The sequence below is a fragment of the Equus asinus genome, chromosome 13, assembly GCF_041296235.1.
Source record: "Equus asinus isolate D_3611 breed Donkey chromosome 13, EquAss-T2T_v2, whole genome shotgun sequence".
NCBI lineage: Eukaryota > Metazoa > Chordata > Mammalia > Perissodactyla > Equidae > Equus > Equus asinus.
Window position 1 is genome coordinate 4,892,044 of NC_091802.1, and position 18,910 is coordinate 4,910,953.

General features: G+C 41.3%; 2 protein-coding genes across 7 annotated transcripts in view; both read left to right on the forward strand.

Moving 5' to 3' along the window:
* The window catches only part of FBXW10B (F-box and WD repeat domain containing 10B), a 68,018-nt gene extending 49,202 nt beyond the window's left edge, over positions 1 to 18,816 (forward strand). For both annotated transcript variants that reach the window (XM_014864200.3, XM_070482306.1), the window contains exon 16: positions 18,693 to 18,816. The gene's annotated coding sequence lies outside the window, so the exon portion shown is untranslated. The remainder of the gene's footprint in view (positions 1 to 18,692) is intronic.
* TVP23C (trans-golgi network vesicle protein 23 homolog C) overlaps positions 1 to 18,910 on the forward strand; it is a 32,313-nt gene that overhangs the window by 10,273 nt on the left and 3,130 nt on the right. For 4 of the 5 annotated variants that reach the window (XM_014864198.3, XM_070482309.1, XM_014864196.3 and 1 more), the window contains 3 exons: positions 1,411 to 1,500; positions 2,621 to 2,752; positions 18,693 to 18,821. In XM_014864198.3, coding sequence (XP_014719684.1) covers positions 1,411 to 1,500; positions 2,621 to 2,752; positions 18,693 to 18,821 — 351 coding nt within the window. The other variant, XM_070482307.1, reaches the window with a different exon arrangement.

The following is an 18,910-nucleotide window of genomic DNA, read 5'->3' on the forward strand; positions in this document are numbered from 1 at the left end:
TATTAATGCACTAAATAGAAAGATCTAGCAGCAGGTCTAATTACTTTGAAAGCAGCAATGAGCATAAATAATATTTTGTGATATCTGTAACCAGTACAGTACAGTATGAAAAATATCTGTGGTTTTTATTGTGACAAAGTCAGAGGTATTGTTAATTCTATTGTGGTGTATTGTCTACACTCATAATTTAAAGAAACTAAATTTTAACCAAAAGTTAGTGACGATAAAGATATAATTTTCTTCCTATTCAAGTTCACGGAACCCCCGAATATATTAGTGGATACAGCTAATTAAAACTCCCCCGTGTTTTCAATTCCTATTTATCCTTTCAATTTTTATTCCAAATGTTGATTCCTCAGGAAGACGTTTTCTGACTCCTAGACTAGGTCGTATTCCTTGTTCGACTAGTGACATCCCATACTTCTCCCTCATGGCATTTATCATGGTTGGTAATGGTGCACATGTGCATTGGTTGACCATCTCTCTTCCCACAACACTTGAAGCTCCATGAGGACAGAGATGATATCTGTTAGTCACCTTTTTATTACCAACACATAGTAGGTGCTCAATGAATATTTGTTGAGTAAATAAACATTAGGAAAACTATCAAAGTAATTTGTTACATTAGAGGAAAAGAGCTTGTTTCATTTGAGATACTGAAGGAAGGCCAGTGCCTACAACCATTGTCAGTTGTAACAGCTGTAACAGAGTACTATAAACAATAGGAATTTTTTATTTCCCAAGTTCTGGAGGCTAGAAGTCCAGGATCAGGGTGGATTCTGGTGAGGGCCCTCTTCTGGGTTCCAGACTGCCAGTCTCTCTTGTATCCTCACACAGTGGAGAGCAGAGAGGTTGAAAACTCTCTCTTGACTCTTATAAGGACACTAATTCCGATCAGGAGGGCTCCACCCTCATGACCTCTTCTAATCGTAATCACCTACCAAAGGCCCCACCTCCTAATACCATCACGTGGTCAGGAGGTAGAGTTTCAACATATGAATTTTGGGGGGACACAGGCGTTAAGTCCATTACAACCATTTTTAGAGATAGACAGTTAAAAAATATATGTAGCTGTAGTCAGGATATGTAGGAAAAAGTAAGTCCCAGTAGCTAAAGAGTAAGGAGTTTAGGATCACATTAGGGAATTAGAGAAAGGACAAGAGTTCATGAGGGAAAAGAGAGCGCAATGTTATGGGTATGCTTACCCTGTCACCTCCACCCCTGCTGTCTTGCCATTGCCGTTTTATTTAATCTCTTGTCCAGGCCTGGTATGTAGTCATCTTTAACTGGATACTGTGGTGGTAAAGCTGATGACTTTTTGTTGGTGAAATGTTACACTAAGATATGACCTTATGACGGATCTTTAAATAATGCTTTTAAAATGTGTGTGTCTGTATTAATCTTTACCAGAACGTCACAGGTAGGCTAATGGTTGGCCTGCGTTGGTGGAATCATATTGATGAAGATGGAAAAAGCCATTGGGTGTTTGAGTCCAGGAAGGTAAATGGCCCTTTTTTTTAAGCGTCATTCAATGGATTATGTGTAGATTAATTTGAATATTTAAGGATGAAGTATTCAGGATTAAGAGTACTGTCCCAAATCACTTGGTATGTCAGCACTAAATCAGATGGCCTTCTAAAACTTCCTACATTTTTCTGTCTAGTTCAGACCGGAAACAAGGTGTGTAGAGGAGAGAATCCAATGAGAGGGCTTTGGCTCAGAGTTTATACAGTGTGCCAGGCTGCCTGTCCGGGGCCGCCTTGCCTGGTACAACCGTCTCCAATAGCTTGTTCTGTCCTTGCTCCCATGGTCCTCTTCCATTTGTGGGCAGGAAAAAGAGAAGGATTGCAACTGGACAGAAAATCTGCATTGATCAGAGTAGTCTGTTCTTTAAGCTGTGCCTTCAGGAGCCCTGGTCTGTTTTGAGTTAGCCTGCTTATCTATAGTGAACATTCATTTTCCCTGTGGACATCAGTTTGGGAACCAGAGGACAAAATTCTTGGAGACAGTACCAATTAAATTGCTTGCCTTCTGCTTGGAAGGGTCTTGGCAAGTCCTTTTCAGAAAGCAGCATTGTGCTCAGTGAGCCCATATTCCTTCATGTTATAAAATCTACCTTGAAAACAACTCACCACCCTTTTGAATTCCTGGGTATTGCTAAGATGTGGTCATTGTCCAGAATCCCTTGATTCTATTTCATTCTCTGGACCCTGACTTGACCTTTTAGTTTCCAGGATGTCTATAGCTTTAATTTTCTTGATCCTCCCCTAAAAGATATCATTCAAAGCTTCCTTATGAATAAGCAATATAAGTGCTTATAGAATAGAATAGAAGCCTATCAGAGACCGCCCTTACTGTCTTGGGTCATGACAAACTGTCCATTCTGCCCTGAAAATGCAAAATTATGGATTTAAAACAAAGTATATTAAAACCACTTCCTAAAATTACAGTAGTAGTAGATCTGTTCTTTTGGTGGGTGGGGGAGTTTCTCACTTAGGACTTGGGTTGTCTGTTTTAATTTATTTGAATTTGAGGGTAAGATGTTTTTCATTAAAAATGATAAACTTTTTACTGATAAATATCACAAAACATTGGTTATTAAATTCATGTTTTTTTGTAGGCATCCTCTCAAGAGAGTAAAACTGTTTCTGAGGCTGAATCAAGGATCTTTTGGTTAGGACTTATTGCCTGTCCAGTGCTGTGGGTGATATTTGCTTTTAGTGCTCTCTTCTCCTTCAGAATGAAGTGGTTGGTGAGTATCAGTGTAGAATACTAATAATCCATTAGGACGCCTGATGGGTAATCATAATAAACAACCGTCTGTGTTAACGTTATCTTGCATAGGCAGCTTCATCATATATTTCCCATGTTTTGATCCCCAACTCTACTTGTCTCTAAGTACTGGAGAGCAGAGTTTTGTTAAAGACCTCATTTCACCACTTCTCCAAGTGCCTAGCAGAATTTTGATTTAGCCCACCTTGTACAGAGATTACCATATTTATTATATTATTATTTTGTTGAATGAGGATATTCATTATCCAAACAAACCTGTATAGCTTAGTTTGGATCTAACAGAATGGTCTTTTCTGAAAATGTTGGTTGATAACCTATTCAGGTTATCTTTCTTACAGTAAATCTTGCCAAAACTTAGTGACTTAAAATGTCAACAGTCGTTTTATGATCTCTCTCAGTTTCTCTGGTTCAGGAACTTGGAAGGGGCTTGTCTGGGAGGTTCTGACTTGGGATCTGAGGTAGTTGCAGTCAGACAGTGGCTGGAGTGGCTGGGGCTGGGAAGACATCTCCTCTTCATGAGGTCCCCTGGCCTCCCACGTGGTCTCTCCACGGGCTGAGTGTGGGCTTCTTTGCTGCCTCGTGGCCCTGGCAATTAGACTGTTTACTTGGAGGGTCGCAGCTCCAATTGAGAGTGTTTCAGCTTACAAGCTGAGTTGCTTTTTATAACTGGATTAGTTTGCTGGGGCTGCCATAACAAAGCATCACAGACTGGATGACTTAAACTACAGAAATTTATTTTCGTACAATTCTGGAGCCTTGAAGTCTCAGATTAAGGTGCCGGCAGGGTCGATTTCTCCTGAGGGCTCTCTCCTTGGCTTGTAGATGGCTGCCTTCTCTCCCTGTGTCTTTACGTGGTCTTACCTCTGTACGTGACTGTGTCCTAATCTCCTCTACTTATAAGGACCCCAGTCATATTGCATTAGGGCCCACCCCAATGAACTCATTGTACCTATTACCTCTTTAAAGACCCTGTCTCTAAATCCAGTCACATTCTGGGATACTTGGGTTAGGACTTCAGCTTATGGATTTTGAAGGGGACACACTTCAGCCCATAGCAACAACAGCCTCAGAAGTCACAACATCACTTTTGCCACATTTTTCAAGGGAATGGGAATTAGGCTCTATAGCTTGATGGGGGAGTAAGAAGCTTCTCGAAGAGCGTGTGGAACAGGTGATATTGTTGCCACCATCTTTGGAAAATATAATCTGTCACTTGATCCGAACTGTGAGTCTTGTTCTTTTAATAGTTGAGTTTCTCACTTAATATTTATAAATATCAGATATATTTTGGCCTTAATTATGTTTTTATCCCCTAATTTTTGTATTTCCTTGTCTCTATTTTACTATATGTGTTCTCTTTTTCTTTGTATGTGCACATACATAAAGACTTTCGCTTTTGGGATTTGGATGGTTTATTGTCTAGTTTTTCTAGTAGTTACCTTTATTACATTTATATCATACCCTCTTTAGTGAATTAGGAAATGGATTTGATATCTGTTGGTTTCCTGCTATGAAAGATGGTAAATGCTCATGCTCTCTCCCACCTTTCCTCCCTGCTTCCACCTCTGGATTTTTGTTGGTTATAGTCTTATTTTAGTTATTTTAAATAACACTTAAATCTGTTTATTGACTTAGAGACTTGTTTAGAAAGGGAATGAAATAAACGCTCTTATATTCCCTCCTTTGTTTTTTCCCTTTCTAACACCTGAGTTTTGTTTGTTCCAGTATTTGTTGTTTATAGCAGTTGCCTTTTGAAATGGTATTTCTTACTGGTTGTTCAGTCTTTCATCTATTGTTAAGTGTATTGATCTGTCCTTTTATTCGAGCTTCTCCTTTTGCCTCCCGGTTAGCTACGTTTTATTGTTGGGTGATTTTTTTTCCAAAAACTTGTAGGTGTTATTTTCCTTTGGCTCTGCCATGTTTAAGAATACGAGTCTATTGACTTTCTTCTTTTTTTAATTGAAGTATAATTGACATACAATTTAATATTAGTTTCAGGTGTACAACATAATGATTCGGCATTTGTATACATTGCAAAATGATCACCACAATAAGTCTGGTTACCATCTGTCACCATATAAAGTTACAGAGTTTTTTTTATCTTGTGACAAACACTTTTAGGATTTACTTTCTTAGGAACTTTCAAATTTCCAATACAGCGTTATTGACTATAGTCACTGTGCTGTACATTATATCCTTGTGACTTACTTATTTTATAACTAGAAGTTTGTATCTCTTGATCCTCTTCACCCATTTCCTGAACTCCCAACCCTCTTCCCCTCTAGCAACCACCAGTCTGTTCTCTGTATCTGTGATTTTTTGTTTGTTCATTTGTTTTGGATTTTTGGTTACACATATAAGTGAAATCATACTGTATTTGTCTTTCTCTGTCTGACTTGTTTCACTTAGCATAGTACCCTCACGGTCCATCCATCCCTCCGTGTTGTTGCAAATGGCAGGATTTCATTCTTTTTTATTGCTGAGAAATATTCCATTGTGTATGTGTGAATGTATGTGTATACACATACACACCACATCTTCATGCATTCATCCAGTGATAGACACTTAGGTTGTTTTCCTATCTTGGCCGTAGTAAATAATGCTGCAATGAATATAGGGGTGCATATATCTTTTGAAATTAGTGTTTTCGTTTTCTTTGGATGATATGGTAGTTCTATTTTTAATTTTTTGAGAAACCTCCATACCATAGTGGCTGCACCAGTTTACATCCCCACCAACATGCCTGAATGTTCCCTTTTCTCCACATCCTTAACACTTATTTCTTGTCCTTTTGATAAAAGCCGTTCTGACAGATGTGAGGTGATACCACATTGTGGTTTTGATTTGCATTTCCCTGATGATTAGTGATGTTGAGCATCTTTTCCTGTGCCTGTTGTCTTCTTTGGAAAAATGTCTGTTTTGATCCTCTACCCATTTTTTAATCGGATTGTTTTTCTGCTGTTGAGTTTTATGAGTTCTTTATATATTTTGGATATTACCCCCTTATCGGATACATGATTTGCAAGTGTCTTCTCCCATTCAGTAGGTTGCCTTTTCATTTTGCTAATGGTTTCCATTTCTGTGCAGAAGCTTTTTGGTTTGATTTAGTCTCGGTTGTTTATTTTTGCTTTTGTTGCCATTGCCTTTGGAGTCAGATCCAAAAAAAAAACTCACCAAGTGTGATGTCAAGGACCTTACTGCCTATGCTTTCTTCTAGGAGTTTCATGGGTTCCAGTCTTAGATTCAAGTCTTTAATCCATTTTGAGTTAATTGTTGTGCATGGTGTAAGAAAGGAGTCCAATTTCATGGTTTTGCCTGTGGCTCTCCAGTTTTCCCAGCACCGCTTATCGAAGGACTGTCCTTTCACGGTTGTATATTCTTTCCTCCTTTGTCATAAATTAATTGGCCATATATGTATGGGTTTATTTCTGGACTTTTTATTCTGGTCCATTGATCTGTGTGTCTATTTTTATGCCAATACCATACTATAATGTTTTTTTTTCTTTTTTATTAATGTTATGATAGATTACAACCTTGTGAGATTTCAGTTGTACATTTTTGTTAGTCATGTTGTGGGTACACCACTTCCCCCTCCGTACCCTCCCCCCACCCCCCCTTTTCCCTGGTAACCACCGATCAGATCTCCCTCTCAATATACTAATTTCCACCTATGAGTGGAGTCATATAGAGTTCGTCTTTCTCTGACTGACTTATTTCGCTTAACATAATGCCCTCGAGGTCCATCCACGTTGTTGTGAATGGGCCAATTTCGTCTTTTTTCTTGGCTGAGTAGTATTCCATTGTGTATATATACCACATCTTCTTTATCCAATCATCAGTTTCTGGGCATGTAGGCTGGTTCCACGTCTTGGCTATTGTAAATAATGCTGCGATGAACATAGGGGTGCAACGGACTCTTGAGATATCTGATATCAGGTTCTTAGGATAGATACCCAGTAATGGGATGGCTGGGTCATAGGGTATTTCTATTTTTAACTTTTTGAGAAATCTCCATACTGTTTTCCATAGTGGCTGTACCAGTTTGCATTCCCACCAACAGTGTATGAGGGTTCCTCTTTCTCCACAACCTCTCCAACATTTGTCGTTCTTGGTTTTGGATGTTTTTGCCAATCTAACGGGGGTAAGGTGATATCTTAGTGTAGTTTTGATTTGCATTTCCCTGATGATTAGCGATGATGAACATCTTTTCATGTGTCTATTGGCCATATTCATATCTTCTTTTGAGAAATGTCTGTTCATGTCCTCTGCCCATTTTTTGATCGGGTTGTTTGTTTTTTTGTTGTTAAGCAGTGTGAGTTCTTTGTATATTATGGAGATTAACCCTTTGTCGGATAAGTGGCTTGTAAATATTTTTTCCCAATTAGTGAGCTGTTTTTTTGTTTCAATTCTGTTTTCCCTTGCCTTGAAGAAGCTCTTTAGTCTGATGAAGTCCCATTTGTTTATTCTTTCTATTGTTTCCCTCAACTGAGGAGTTACAGTGTCCGAAAAGATTCTTTTGAAACTGATGTCAAAGAGTGTACTGCCTATATTCTCTTCCAAAAGACTTAATGTCTCAGGCCTAATCTTTAGGTCTTTGATCCATTTTGAGTTTATTTTGGTGTGTGGTGAAAAAGAATGGTCAATTTTCAATCTTTTGCATGTGGCTGACCAGTTTTCCCAGCACCATTTGTTGAAGAGACTTTCTTTTCTCCATTGTAGGCCCTCTGCTCCTTTGTCGAAGATTAGCTGTCCATAGATGTGTGGTTTTATCTCTGGGCTTTCAATTCTGTTCCATTGATCTGTGGACCTGTTTTTGTACCAGTACCATGCTGTTTTGATCACTGTAGCTTTGTAGTATGTTTTGAAATCTGGGATTGTGATTCCGCCAGCTTTGTTTTTCTTGCTCAGGATTGCTTTAGCAATTCGCGGTCTTTTGTTGCCTCATATGAATTTTAGGATTGTTTGTTCAGTTTCTGTGAAGAATGTTCTTGGGATTCTGATTGGGATAGCATTGAATCTGTATATTGCTTTAGGTAGTATGGACATTTTAACTATGTTTATTCTTCCAATCCATGTGCAAGGAATGTCTTTCCATCTCTTTATGTCATCGTCAATTTCTTTCAAGAAAGTCTTGTAGTTTTCATTGTATAGATCCTTCACTTCCTTGGTTAAGTTTATCCCAAGGTATTTTATTCTTTTCGTTTCGATTGTGAATGGGATAGAGTTCTTGAGTTCTTTTTCTGTTAGTTTATTGTTAGTGTATAGAAATGCTACTGATTTATGCACGTTAATTTTATACCCTGCTACTTTGCTGTAGTTGTTGATTATTTCTAATAGTTTTTCTGTGGATTCTTTGGGGTTTTCTATGTATAGGATCATGTCGTCTGCAAACAACGAGTTTTACTTCTTCGTTACCTATTTGGATTCCTTTTATTTCTTTTTCCTGCCGAATTGCTCTGGCCAGCACCTCCAGTACTATGTTGAATAGGAGTGGTGAAAGTGGGCACCCTTGTCTTGTTCTGTCCTCAGAGGGATGGCTTTCAGCTTTTGTCCATTGAGTATGATGTTGGCTGTGGGTCTGTCATATATGGCCTTTATTATGTTGAGGTACTTTCCTTCTATACCCATTTTACTGAGGGTTTTTATCATAAATGGGTGTTGGATCTTGTCGAATGCTTTCTCTGCATCTATTGAGATGATCATGTGGTTTTTGTTTTTCATTTTGTTGATGTAGTGTATCACGTTGATTGACTTGCGGATGTTGAACCATCCCTGTGTCCCTGGTATAAATCCCACTTGATCATGGTGTATAATCTTTTTGATGTATTGCTGTAATCGGTTTGCCAAAATTTTGTTGAGGATTTTTGCATCTATGTTCATCAGTGATATCGGCCTGTAGTTCTCCTTCTTTGTGTTGTCCTTGTCAGGTTTGGGGATCAGAGTGATGTTGGCTTCATAGAATGTGTTAGGGAGTTCTCCATCTTTCTCAATTTTCTGGAACAGTTTGAGGAGAATAGGTATTAAGTCTTCTTTGAATGTTTGGTAGAATTCTCCAGAGAAGCCGTCTGGTCCTGGACTCTTGTTTTTGGGGAGGTTTTTGATTACCGTTTCTATTTCCTTACTTGTGATTGGTCTATTCAGATTCTCCATTTCTTCCTGATTCAGTTTGGGGAGATTGTAGGAGTCTAGGAATTTGTCCATTTCTTCCAGGTTGTTCAATTTGTTGGCATATAGTTTTTCATAGTATTCTCTTATGATCTCTTGTATTTCATTGGTATCTGTTGTGATTTCTCCTCTGTCATTCCTGATTTTATTAATTTGCGATTTCTCTCTTCTTTTCTTGGTGAGTCTGGCTAGGGGTTTGTCAATTTTGTTAATTCTTTCGAAGAACCAACTCTTTGTTTCATTGATCCTTTCTATTGTCTTTTTTGTTTCAATATCGTTTATTTCTGCTCTTATTTTTATTATTTCCCTCCTTCTACTGACTCTGGGCTTTGTTTGTTCTTCTTTTTCTTTTTTTTTTTTAAAGATTTTATTTTTTCCTTTTTCTCCCCAAAGCCCCCCGGTACATAGTTGTGTATTCTTCGTTGTGGGTTCCTCTAGTTGTGGCATGTGGGACGCTGCCTCAGCGTGGTCTGACGAGCAGTGCCATGTCCGCGCCCAGGATTCGAACCGACGAAACACTGGGCCGCCTGCAGCGGAGCGCGCGAACTTAACCACTCGGCCACGGGGCCAGCCCCTGTTCTTCTTTTTCTAGTTCTCTTAGGTGTCGTTTGAGGTTGCTTACGTGAGCTTTTTCTTGTTTAGTGAGGTGAGCCTGTATTGCAATGAATTTCCCTCTTAGGACTGCTTTTGCTGCATCCCAAATGATTTGGTATGTCGTGTTCTCATTTTCATTTGTCTCCAGATAATATTTGATTTCTTCTTTAATTTCTTCAATGATCCATTGTTTGTTGAGAAGCGTGTTGTTTAGTCTCCACATTTTTGCACCTTTCTCTGCTTTTTTCTTGTAGTTGATTTCTAGTTGAATAGCGTTATGATCAGAAAAGATGCTTGATATTATTTCAACTCTCTTGTATTTATTGATGTTTGCTTTGGTTCCCAAAATATGGTCAATCCTTGAGAATGTTCCATGTGCACTTGAGAAGAATGTGTAACCTGCTGTTTTTGGATGAAGTGTTCTATATATATCTATTAAGTCCATCTGGTCTAATTTTTCATTTAATTCTATTATTTCCCTGTTGACTTTCTGTCTGGATGTTCTGTCCATTGGTGTTAATGGTGTGTTGAGGTCCCCTACTATTATTGTATTGTTGTTGATGTCTTCTTTTAGTTCTATTAAGAGTTGCTTTACAAATTTTGGTGCTCCTGTGTTGGGTGCGTATATATTTATAAGTGTTATGTCTTCTTGGTGGAGAGTCCCTTTTATCATTACATACTGTCCCTCTTTATCTTTCTTTATCTGTTTTGCTTTGAAATCTACCTTGTCTGATATTAGTATAGCGACACCTGCTTTCTTTTGTTCATTATTAGCTTGGAGTATTGTTCTCCATCCCTTCACTCTGAGTCTGTGTTTGTCTTTGGGGCTGAGGTGTGTTTCCTGGAGGCAGCATATTGTTGGATCTTGTTCTTTGATCCATCCTGCCACTCTGTGTCTTTTGATTGGGGAGTTCAATCCATTTACATTTAGAGTGATTATTGAGATGTGGGGGCCTACCACTCCCATTTTGTGTCTTGTTTTCCGGTTTTCTTCAGTTTCCTTTGTTTCTCGTCCCATGGTTTAATCTGTTCTGATGTAGAGCTGCTACTCTCTGTTGTTGTCCTTCTACTTAATCTCCTCTGCTCTTGGTTTTGTAGCCCCTTTCCTTTTTTGGATTTTTCAGGAATGAGGGTTTTCCTGAGGATTTCCTGAAGAGGAGGTTTTGTGGCAATGAACTCCCTTAATTTTTGTTTATCTGGGAAAGTTTTTATTTCTCCATCGTATTTGAAGGATATTTTCGCTGGGTAGAGAATTCTCGGCTGTAGATTTTTGTCCTTCAGATTTTTGAATATATCATTCCACTCTCTTCTAGCCTGTAAAGTTTCTGCTGAGAAATCTGCTGATAGCCTGATGGGGGTTCCTTTGTAGGTTAGTTTCTTTTGCCTGGCTGTCCTTAATATTTTCTCCTTGTCGTTGACTTTTGCTAGCTTCACTACTATATGCCGTGGAGTTGGTCTTCTTGCATTGATAAAGTTTGGAGATCTATTGGCTTCTGTCACCTGAAGATCCATCTCCCTCACCAGATTTGGGAAGTTCTCAGCCATTATTTCTTTGAATAGGTTTTCTGCCCCTTTCTCCTTCTCTTCTCCCTCTGGTATACCTATAATCCTTACGTTGCATCTCCTAATTGTGTCTGATAATTCTCGGAGAGTTTCTTCATTTCTTTTAAGTCTTGCTTTTCTCTCCTCCTCTGCCTGCAACAATTCTATATTGCCATCTTCCAAATTGCTAATTCTTTCCTCCATATTATCGGCCCTACTGTTCAGAGCATCTAGATTTTTCTTAATCTCCTCTATTGTGTTCTTCATTTCCAATATTTCTGTTTGGTTCTTCTTTATCGTCTCAAACTCTTTTGTGACATAGCTCCTGAACTCGTTGAGTTGTCGGTCAGAATTCTCTCTTAACTCATTGAGAATCTTAATGATGGCTGTTTTGAAGTCATCATCATTTAGGTTATATATCTCATTTTCTTTGGGATTGTTTTCTGTGTATTTGTTACTTTCTTTCTGTTCTGGAGATTTAATGTATTTTTTCATATTGCTTGATGTTGTTGATTTGTGCCTCCGCATGGAGATAGAGTTTAGTTGCTCCTTTCACTTGTTTCAGCTGCTGCGGTGGGGGGAGCAGCTGTTTATACTTCACCAACCAGGAACCCTGTCCGCAGTTGCTAACTGGGCCTGGGCCCCTCTTCGTAGCCACAGTGGCCCTTTGTATTCCCTCCTCTGCCGTGGGGGCCGTCACAGGGGGGCTTCAGGCTGCAGGTGCCTACTGTTGCAGCCCACCTAGATGTGCTCTCTCCTTGGGGTCTGCAACGGTGTTATGGGCTTTTCCAGCGGCCAGGGGTGGGATCACTTATATTTGTCGCTCCGTTGCTGTCGGCACCCACCAAAACTCACTTGTCCTCTATGGGTCGCAGGAGAGCTATTGGCATCTTCTACAGTCTGTGGTTAGTACACCTAGCTATGCTGCTTTTGCCCTGGGGTCTTCCAGCCTTGTGGCTGGCCGCTGGGTGCCTTCTACTGGTGCTGTGCAGAGGCTTTCCCTAAGGCTGCTGTGAGCCTGTAGGGTTTCCCCCTAGGCTACTAAGCTGGGTCTCTGGAACTCTCTCCAGCCCCAGTCCTCTCCGAGATCTCCGGCAATCCCTAGCCTCACGGGGCAGGCAACGGCAGCTAGGGGGTCGCCCCGCCCTCTGGGATTCTCTCCGGGCCTCTCCCGGAGCCGTGAATGCTCAGCGTGGCCCCTCTGCTAACGGCAGACAGAGAGTTTTGTCTGCTGCCCGGGCGGAGCTCCGGCGCTTCCCCTCCGGGTCGCAGAACCGGCCTTTGAAAGTTCCCCCAGCCCCGGTCCTCTCCGAGATCTCCGGCAATCCCTAGACCCTCGGGGCGGGTAACGGCAGCTGGGGGTCGCCCCGCCCTCAGGGCTTCTCTCCGGGCCTCTGCCGGGAGCCCTGAATGCTGGGCGTGGCCCCTCTGCTAATGGCAGACAGAGAGTTTTGTCTGCTGCCTGGCGGAACTCCGGCGCTTCCCCTCCGGGTCGCAGAATCGGCCTTTGAAAGTTCCCCCCGCCCCGGTCCTCTCCGAGATCTCCGGCAATCCCTAGTCCCACGGGGCGGGCAACGGCAGCTGGGAGACCTCCGTGCCCTCCGTGTCTCTCTCTGGGACCCTCCGGGCGCCCCGAGCACCAGGCTGGGTCTCCCCGCCAATGGCGGGGAGAGACTCTCCCCGCGGGCTCAGGTGTGCAACTCCAAAGTTTCCCTCTGCGTTTAGGAGTAATTGCGGGGGGTTTAGGTAGGGTTCTGGTCACCTGTTTCCACCGTCGCTCCTCTGTTGTGTTCTCGCTTCTGCCCTAGATGTGTGTGGATCCTCTGGGGGCGTCCGTTGGAAGAAAGCCGCTTGCGGGTACTAGGCTGCCCGTCGGGGTCGGAGAGTTTTCACCTATTTCCACATCCTCCCGGAGGAAAGTCCATCCGCCTTCCGATGTATAGTCGCGTGGGTGTCTCAGACGTCCTGAGATGCTGTCTGGATACCCTTTGTCAAGCGATAAGTGTCCAAATAATTGTAGACTCGAAGGGCGAGAGACAAAGAGGACTACTCACGGCGCCATCTTGGATCTTCCCTCTCGTACTATAATGTTTTGATTACTAAAGCTTTGTAATATAGTTTGAAATCTGGGAGTGTGATGCCTCTAGCTTTGTTCTTCTTTCTCAAGATTGCTTTGGCTATTAGGGACCTTTTGTTCTATACTAATTTTAGGATTGCTTGTCCTATTTTTGTGAAAAATGCCATTGGAATTTTGATAGGGGTTGATTGAATTTGTAGATTGCTTTGGATAATAGGGACATTTGTACAATATTCTTCCAGTCCATGATCATGGAATATTTTTCCATTTATTTGTGTCATCTTCAATTTCTTTCATCATTGTCTTATAGGTTTCAGTGTACAGGTCTTTCACCTCCTTGGTTAAATTTATTCCTAGGTATTTTATTCTTTTTGATGCAATTGTAAATGGGATTGTTTTCTTAATTTCTCTTTCTGATAATTCTTTCATAGTATGTAAAAAGCACAGCAGATTTTTGTGTATTGATTTTGTACCCTGTAACTTTACTGAATTCGTTTATTAGTTCTAACAGCTTTTTGGTGGAATCTTTAGGGTTTTCTATAAATAAAATCATGTTGTCTGCAAATAGTGACTGTTTTACTTCTTCCTTTCCAGTTTGGATGCCTTTTCTTTCTTTTTCCTGCCTAGTTGCTCTGGCTCGGACTTCCAGTACTATGTTGAATAAAAGTGGTCAGAGTGGGCATCTCGTGTTGTTCCTGATCTTAAAGGAAAAGCTTTTAGCTTTTTGCCATTGAATATGATGTTAGCTGTGGGCTTGTCATATATGGCCTTTGCTATGTTGAGGTACATTCCATCTGTACCTACTTCGTGAGAGTTTTTATCATAAATGGATGTTGAATTTTGTCAAGTGCTTTCTCTGCGTCTGTTGAGATGCTCCTATGCTGATTATCCTTCATTTTGTTACATGGTGCATAATGTGGATGGATTTGTGGATGTGGAAACATCCCTGCCTCCCTAGAATAAGTCCAACTGGATCATAGTGTATGATACTTTTTTTTTAAAGATTTTTTAATTTTTAAATTTTTTTATTTTTTTCCTTTTTCTCCCCAAAACATACATACATAGTTGTATGGTACATAGTCGTATATCTTAGTTGTGGGTCCTTCTAGTTGTGGCATGTGGGACGCCGCCTCAGCGTGGCTTGATGAGTGGTGCCCTGTCCACGCCCAGGATGCGAACCGGCAAAACCCTGGGCCACCGCAGCGGAGTGCGGACTTAACCCCGCGGCCACGGGGCTGGCCTGTGTGTGATCCTTTTAACGTACTGTTGAATTTGGTTTGCTAATATTTTGTTGAGGAATTTTGCATCTGTGGTTGCCAGGGATATTGGCTTGTAGCTTTTTTTTATGGTCTGCTTGTCTGGTTTTGGTATCAGGGTATTGCTGGTCTCGTAAAATGAGTTTGAGATCATTCCCCCCTCTTCAGTTTTTTGGAAGAGTTTGAGAAGGATAGATATTAAATCTTCTTTGAATGTTTGGTAGAATTCACCAGGAAAGCTGTCTGGTTCTGGACATTGTTGGCAGTTTTTTGATTACTGATTCAATCTCCTTGACTTTATTATTCTTGAATGATGACTTGGCTAGGTTAACATTTTTGGGTCACAACTTCTTTCTCTCAGCATTTAGAAGATATTACTTCGTCATTTTCTTATATTGAATATGTAGAGAAATCTGAGGCCAGGCCTCCTTATCTCCATGTATATAAGTGAGCGAATAATTTTTTTTTCCTGGACAAATAATTTTTTTTTATTCTTGAAGTTTTAAAATGTCATAACCAGAATGTCTTTTTGTTTATCTTTCTATATTGATTTTTCTGGCAACTTTGTGTCCCTTTAATATGCAGGCACAGGTTTTGCTTTGAATCAGGAAAATTGTCTTCTGTTAAATCTTTAAATGGATTTATGTTCTATTTTTGGGCTTCTCTAAGTCTGAAGTACCAGTTATTTCTGTGATGGATCATTTTTATCTCTTCTCATCCACCACCTTTAATTGCTTTGAACTCTCGTCTTTTTCCTTTCTACTTACTCACTTAGCAAATGTTTTTAAGAGTCTGCCATATGCCAGAGCTGTTCTAGGCACTGGGGACAGGGTTAGGGGCCAGGTAAAAAGATACCTTCTCTGATAGAGCTCACATTCCAGTGGAGCAGAGTGTAAACAGGCAGTAAATAAGATAGCAGGGGATGTTAGAAAGATAATGACACAAGAGAATAGAGTGGAGAATGCAAGGGAGAGAGCAGTGGCTTACTTTAGATTGGGTGGCCTGCAAGGGCTTCTCTCTGTACTTCCTTAGCTCTGCCCGCTGCATTTTCATCTCCTTCTGTTGTCTTATCTTACCTTCATGTTCTTTGAGTTCTTATCTTTAGCTTCTTCTGTAGGGTTAAGTATTCCCAGGAATGCTTTTATTTTGGTGAACTCTATTTCTTTCAGAATAGATTTTTCACCTATCTTTTGCATTATGTTCTTTCCTTATTTTGGTTTTTTACTATAGTTTGCATAGATGCTTTCCTAAACCCTTTCCCTCTCCATTTTGCTCATGCTTCGGGTGGTAGCTCTGTCCAGGCCTTCTCATTATGCTGGTTTAGTGTGGGTGGATTCTCCTGGACTGCCTTCCCATGTTGTCTGAGACATCTAGGCTCTGTTGTGAGCTAGTTTGAATGATGTCTTTGGTGGCCTGAAGGCGCAGATGTGAGGAGGAGAATGCAGCCTGCCTCTGGTCACCTTGGCTGGTGGCCACCTGGCTTGCGCCTGGTTTTGCCTGGAGTTCCTGTTTCCTGGATGGGCGTATGCTCTGTTCTAATTCTACCCTCCTGCTTTTAGGAGGAGGCCCTGGAGCCTTTGTATCCATCCATCTGGGAGAGTCAGCCCAGTCTTTCTCTAGCAGTGTTTCCGTTTCTCTAAAACAGAGCAGGGATGTTATGTGAAAGGTGGTTTGGGCTCTTCTTACGTTAAGACACAGGGTGGCGCCAGCCTGATGGTGCAGCGGTTAAGTGTGCATGTCCTGCTTCAGCGGCCTGGGGTTTGCCAGTTCGGATCCCGGGTGCGACATGGCACCGCGTGACACGCCATGCTGTGGTAGGCGTCCCACATATAAAGTGGAGGAAGATGGGCACAGATGTTAGCTCAGGGCCTGTCTTCCTCAGAAAAAAGAGGATTGTCAGATGTTAGCTGAGGGCTAATCTTTCTGGAAAAAAAGACACAGGGTGGGCTGGGGGCATCTCCTGAGCCCTCCTTGAGCATCTTGCCACCCTCTCTTCTCTTAAGGTGATTGGCTTGATGATTGTCCTGTGCTTCCTCTCCTCCTCCTCCCCACCAGGGAGGCATCACCTTGGCAAGCTGCTGGGATTTTCCTGCCTCTGCTGGGTCACTCTTGGTTTGGTTGGGAGGGACTTTTGCTCTCAAGTCTGTTTTTGCATTTTTTTCTTAGTGCTGTCTATATCCTCTGCCTTTTTTTTTTTTAAATGTTTGCCAGCTGGCAATTTTTTCTTTTTTTTAAAGATTGGCTCTGAGCTAACATCTGTTGGCAATCTTTTTTTTTCCTTCTTCTCTCCAAAGCCCCCCAGTACATAGTTGTATATTCTAGTTGTAGGTCCTTCTGGTTGTGCTGTGTGGGACACTGCCTCAGAATGGCCTGATGAGCAGTGTCGTGTCCGTGCCCAGGATCTGAACTGGCGAAATCTGGGGCTGCTGAAGCCGAGTGCGCAAACTTAACTACTTGGCCATGAGGCCAGCCTCCGCCTCTGGCCTGCTGCCTCTAAGTTGTTGGGGGTGGTGACTATTAGTGAAATTTCCCTTAGAGCTTCTTTGGAGAGTTAGGAGCTGTGTAGAGTGGGGCCAAGCTGGCTCTTTCTCTGACCACAGCCCTTTTTTATGTTTATTGGTCCTAGCTTATTTGTCTTAAAAAAAAAAACCCACCATTTGCTATTTATATCTTAAGAGGAGGGAGATCTTGATCTCTGGCTTCACTATACCATCTTAAAACCAGAAGTCTGCTTGTTTTAACTTACAAATACACTTTAGAATTTGTCATCATTGAATAACCTCCATGCCTCAGCAGGATCCATGCTCAGTCTGTGAATTCAGGTGGCCCTGGCATGTTGGTGAATACATACTAGGAGGGCCCCAATTTGAGCAGCATGGAAAGTTGGAGATTTATGTAAATAAAAATATAGTGTTATGTTTATTTAGGTAACTAGCAACCTTATATAATTCTAATCTGTTTATTTCTGTGAAACATAAGTTTAGAACAGAAAGTACAACTCCACTTCTTTTACTAGGGATTTGAACCTTTTCCTTAATTAAACGTTTAAGTCCTCTACTCGCTTAAAGTCAGCTGTACATCTTGTTAAGGGTTAAGGACAGTAAGTCTGGATTGGAAAAAGATATTCTGTTTAGCTTTTTACAGATGTAAACATTTCCCAGGTAATCCCTTTAATAGCATATGGGTTGATGAGTTGTTTGTTCTGAAACAAGGGTTAGCAAACTGACCTGCAGGCTAAATCTGGCCCAACACCCATTTTTGTAAATTTTTATTGGAATACAGCCTTGCCTGTTCGTTTGCATATTGTTTGTGGCTGTTTTGGGGCTAGAATGGCAGAATTGAGTATTTGCAACAGAGACCATAATGGCCTGCAAAGCCTAAAATATTAATTATCTGGCCCTTTACAGAAAAACTTTACTAACCCCTGTTGTAGAATATTTTAACCATGGGATCTCCTCACGTTGTCCTAATTAACTTTTCTTCCATAATATTTAAAAAGTAGGCTTGAGTTTATTATTCTCAGTCCTTAGTGATCTTAGTAGGGTCACCTAAAGGATCCCTGATGTGGCCACAGGAAGAAACGACTCTGCCGAAGTGCATTTCCTTCCAGTGTTCCATCCCTCTCCACCCCGCTTCTTGCCCCCTCAGCTCGCCCCGTCTCTCTCCATCCCCCTCCATCCTTCTCCACACCTCTCCACCCTCCTTCTTGCCCCCTCCTTTCCCTCCCTCCGTCCTCCTCCATCCCCCTCATCACAGAGGGAAAACACCTGTTGAGTGCTGCCTTGAGGCACTGGTTTGCTTTCCCAGAAGCCAGTTAGCATAAAGCAGAGATTCATCTCTCCAGGCTCTGTTTATTGAACTTGATTTATCTCTTGACCATTCTTTTTTGTAATTCTTAAAGGAATAGTTAACATTTGAGCCTCTTCTGAGTCTCATTTAATTTTTTTCTATCTTGAGTCATAGACCTTTGGAAAATATTAGAGAATGGTCCCCACATTGCATCCCCAGGGGCTGGCGTGGTGCCTGGTATATAGCATATGTGTTTAATAAATATTTGCTGGGTGGGTGATGTCATGCCTTGTGCATAGCATGTATCGGATAGGTCTGTTCTGGCAAGTTGAGCACTCTCATTGGCACAGCCCCTGCTGCGCAGAGCTTCCTTCTCCTTCTCTTTCCCATGGCAGTCTGCCTTGTCGCAGTTATGGTGTGAAGAAAGGTCAAGTAATTTTAGGCCAATAACCATTGGTTATTTTTCCCTTTCCCAGGCAGTGGTTATCATGGGTGTGGTGCTACAAGGTGCCAACCTATACGGCTACATCAGGTGCAAAGTGGGCAGCAGAAAGAATTTAACCAGTATTGCTACATCTTATCTTGGAAAACAGTTTTTAAGACAAGTAAGTGTTTTCTGGATGTGGGGGTAATTTTAATGTGATCAGTGACTAATGCAATGATTTTTAATTCTTGTGGAGTTTAATTTTTATGA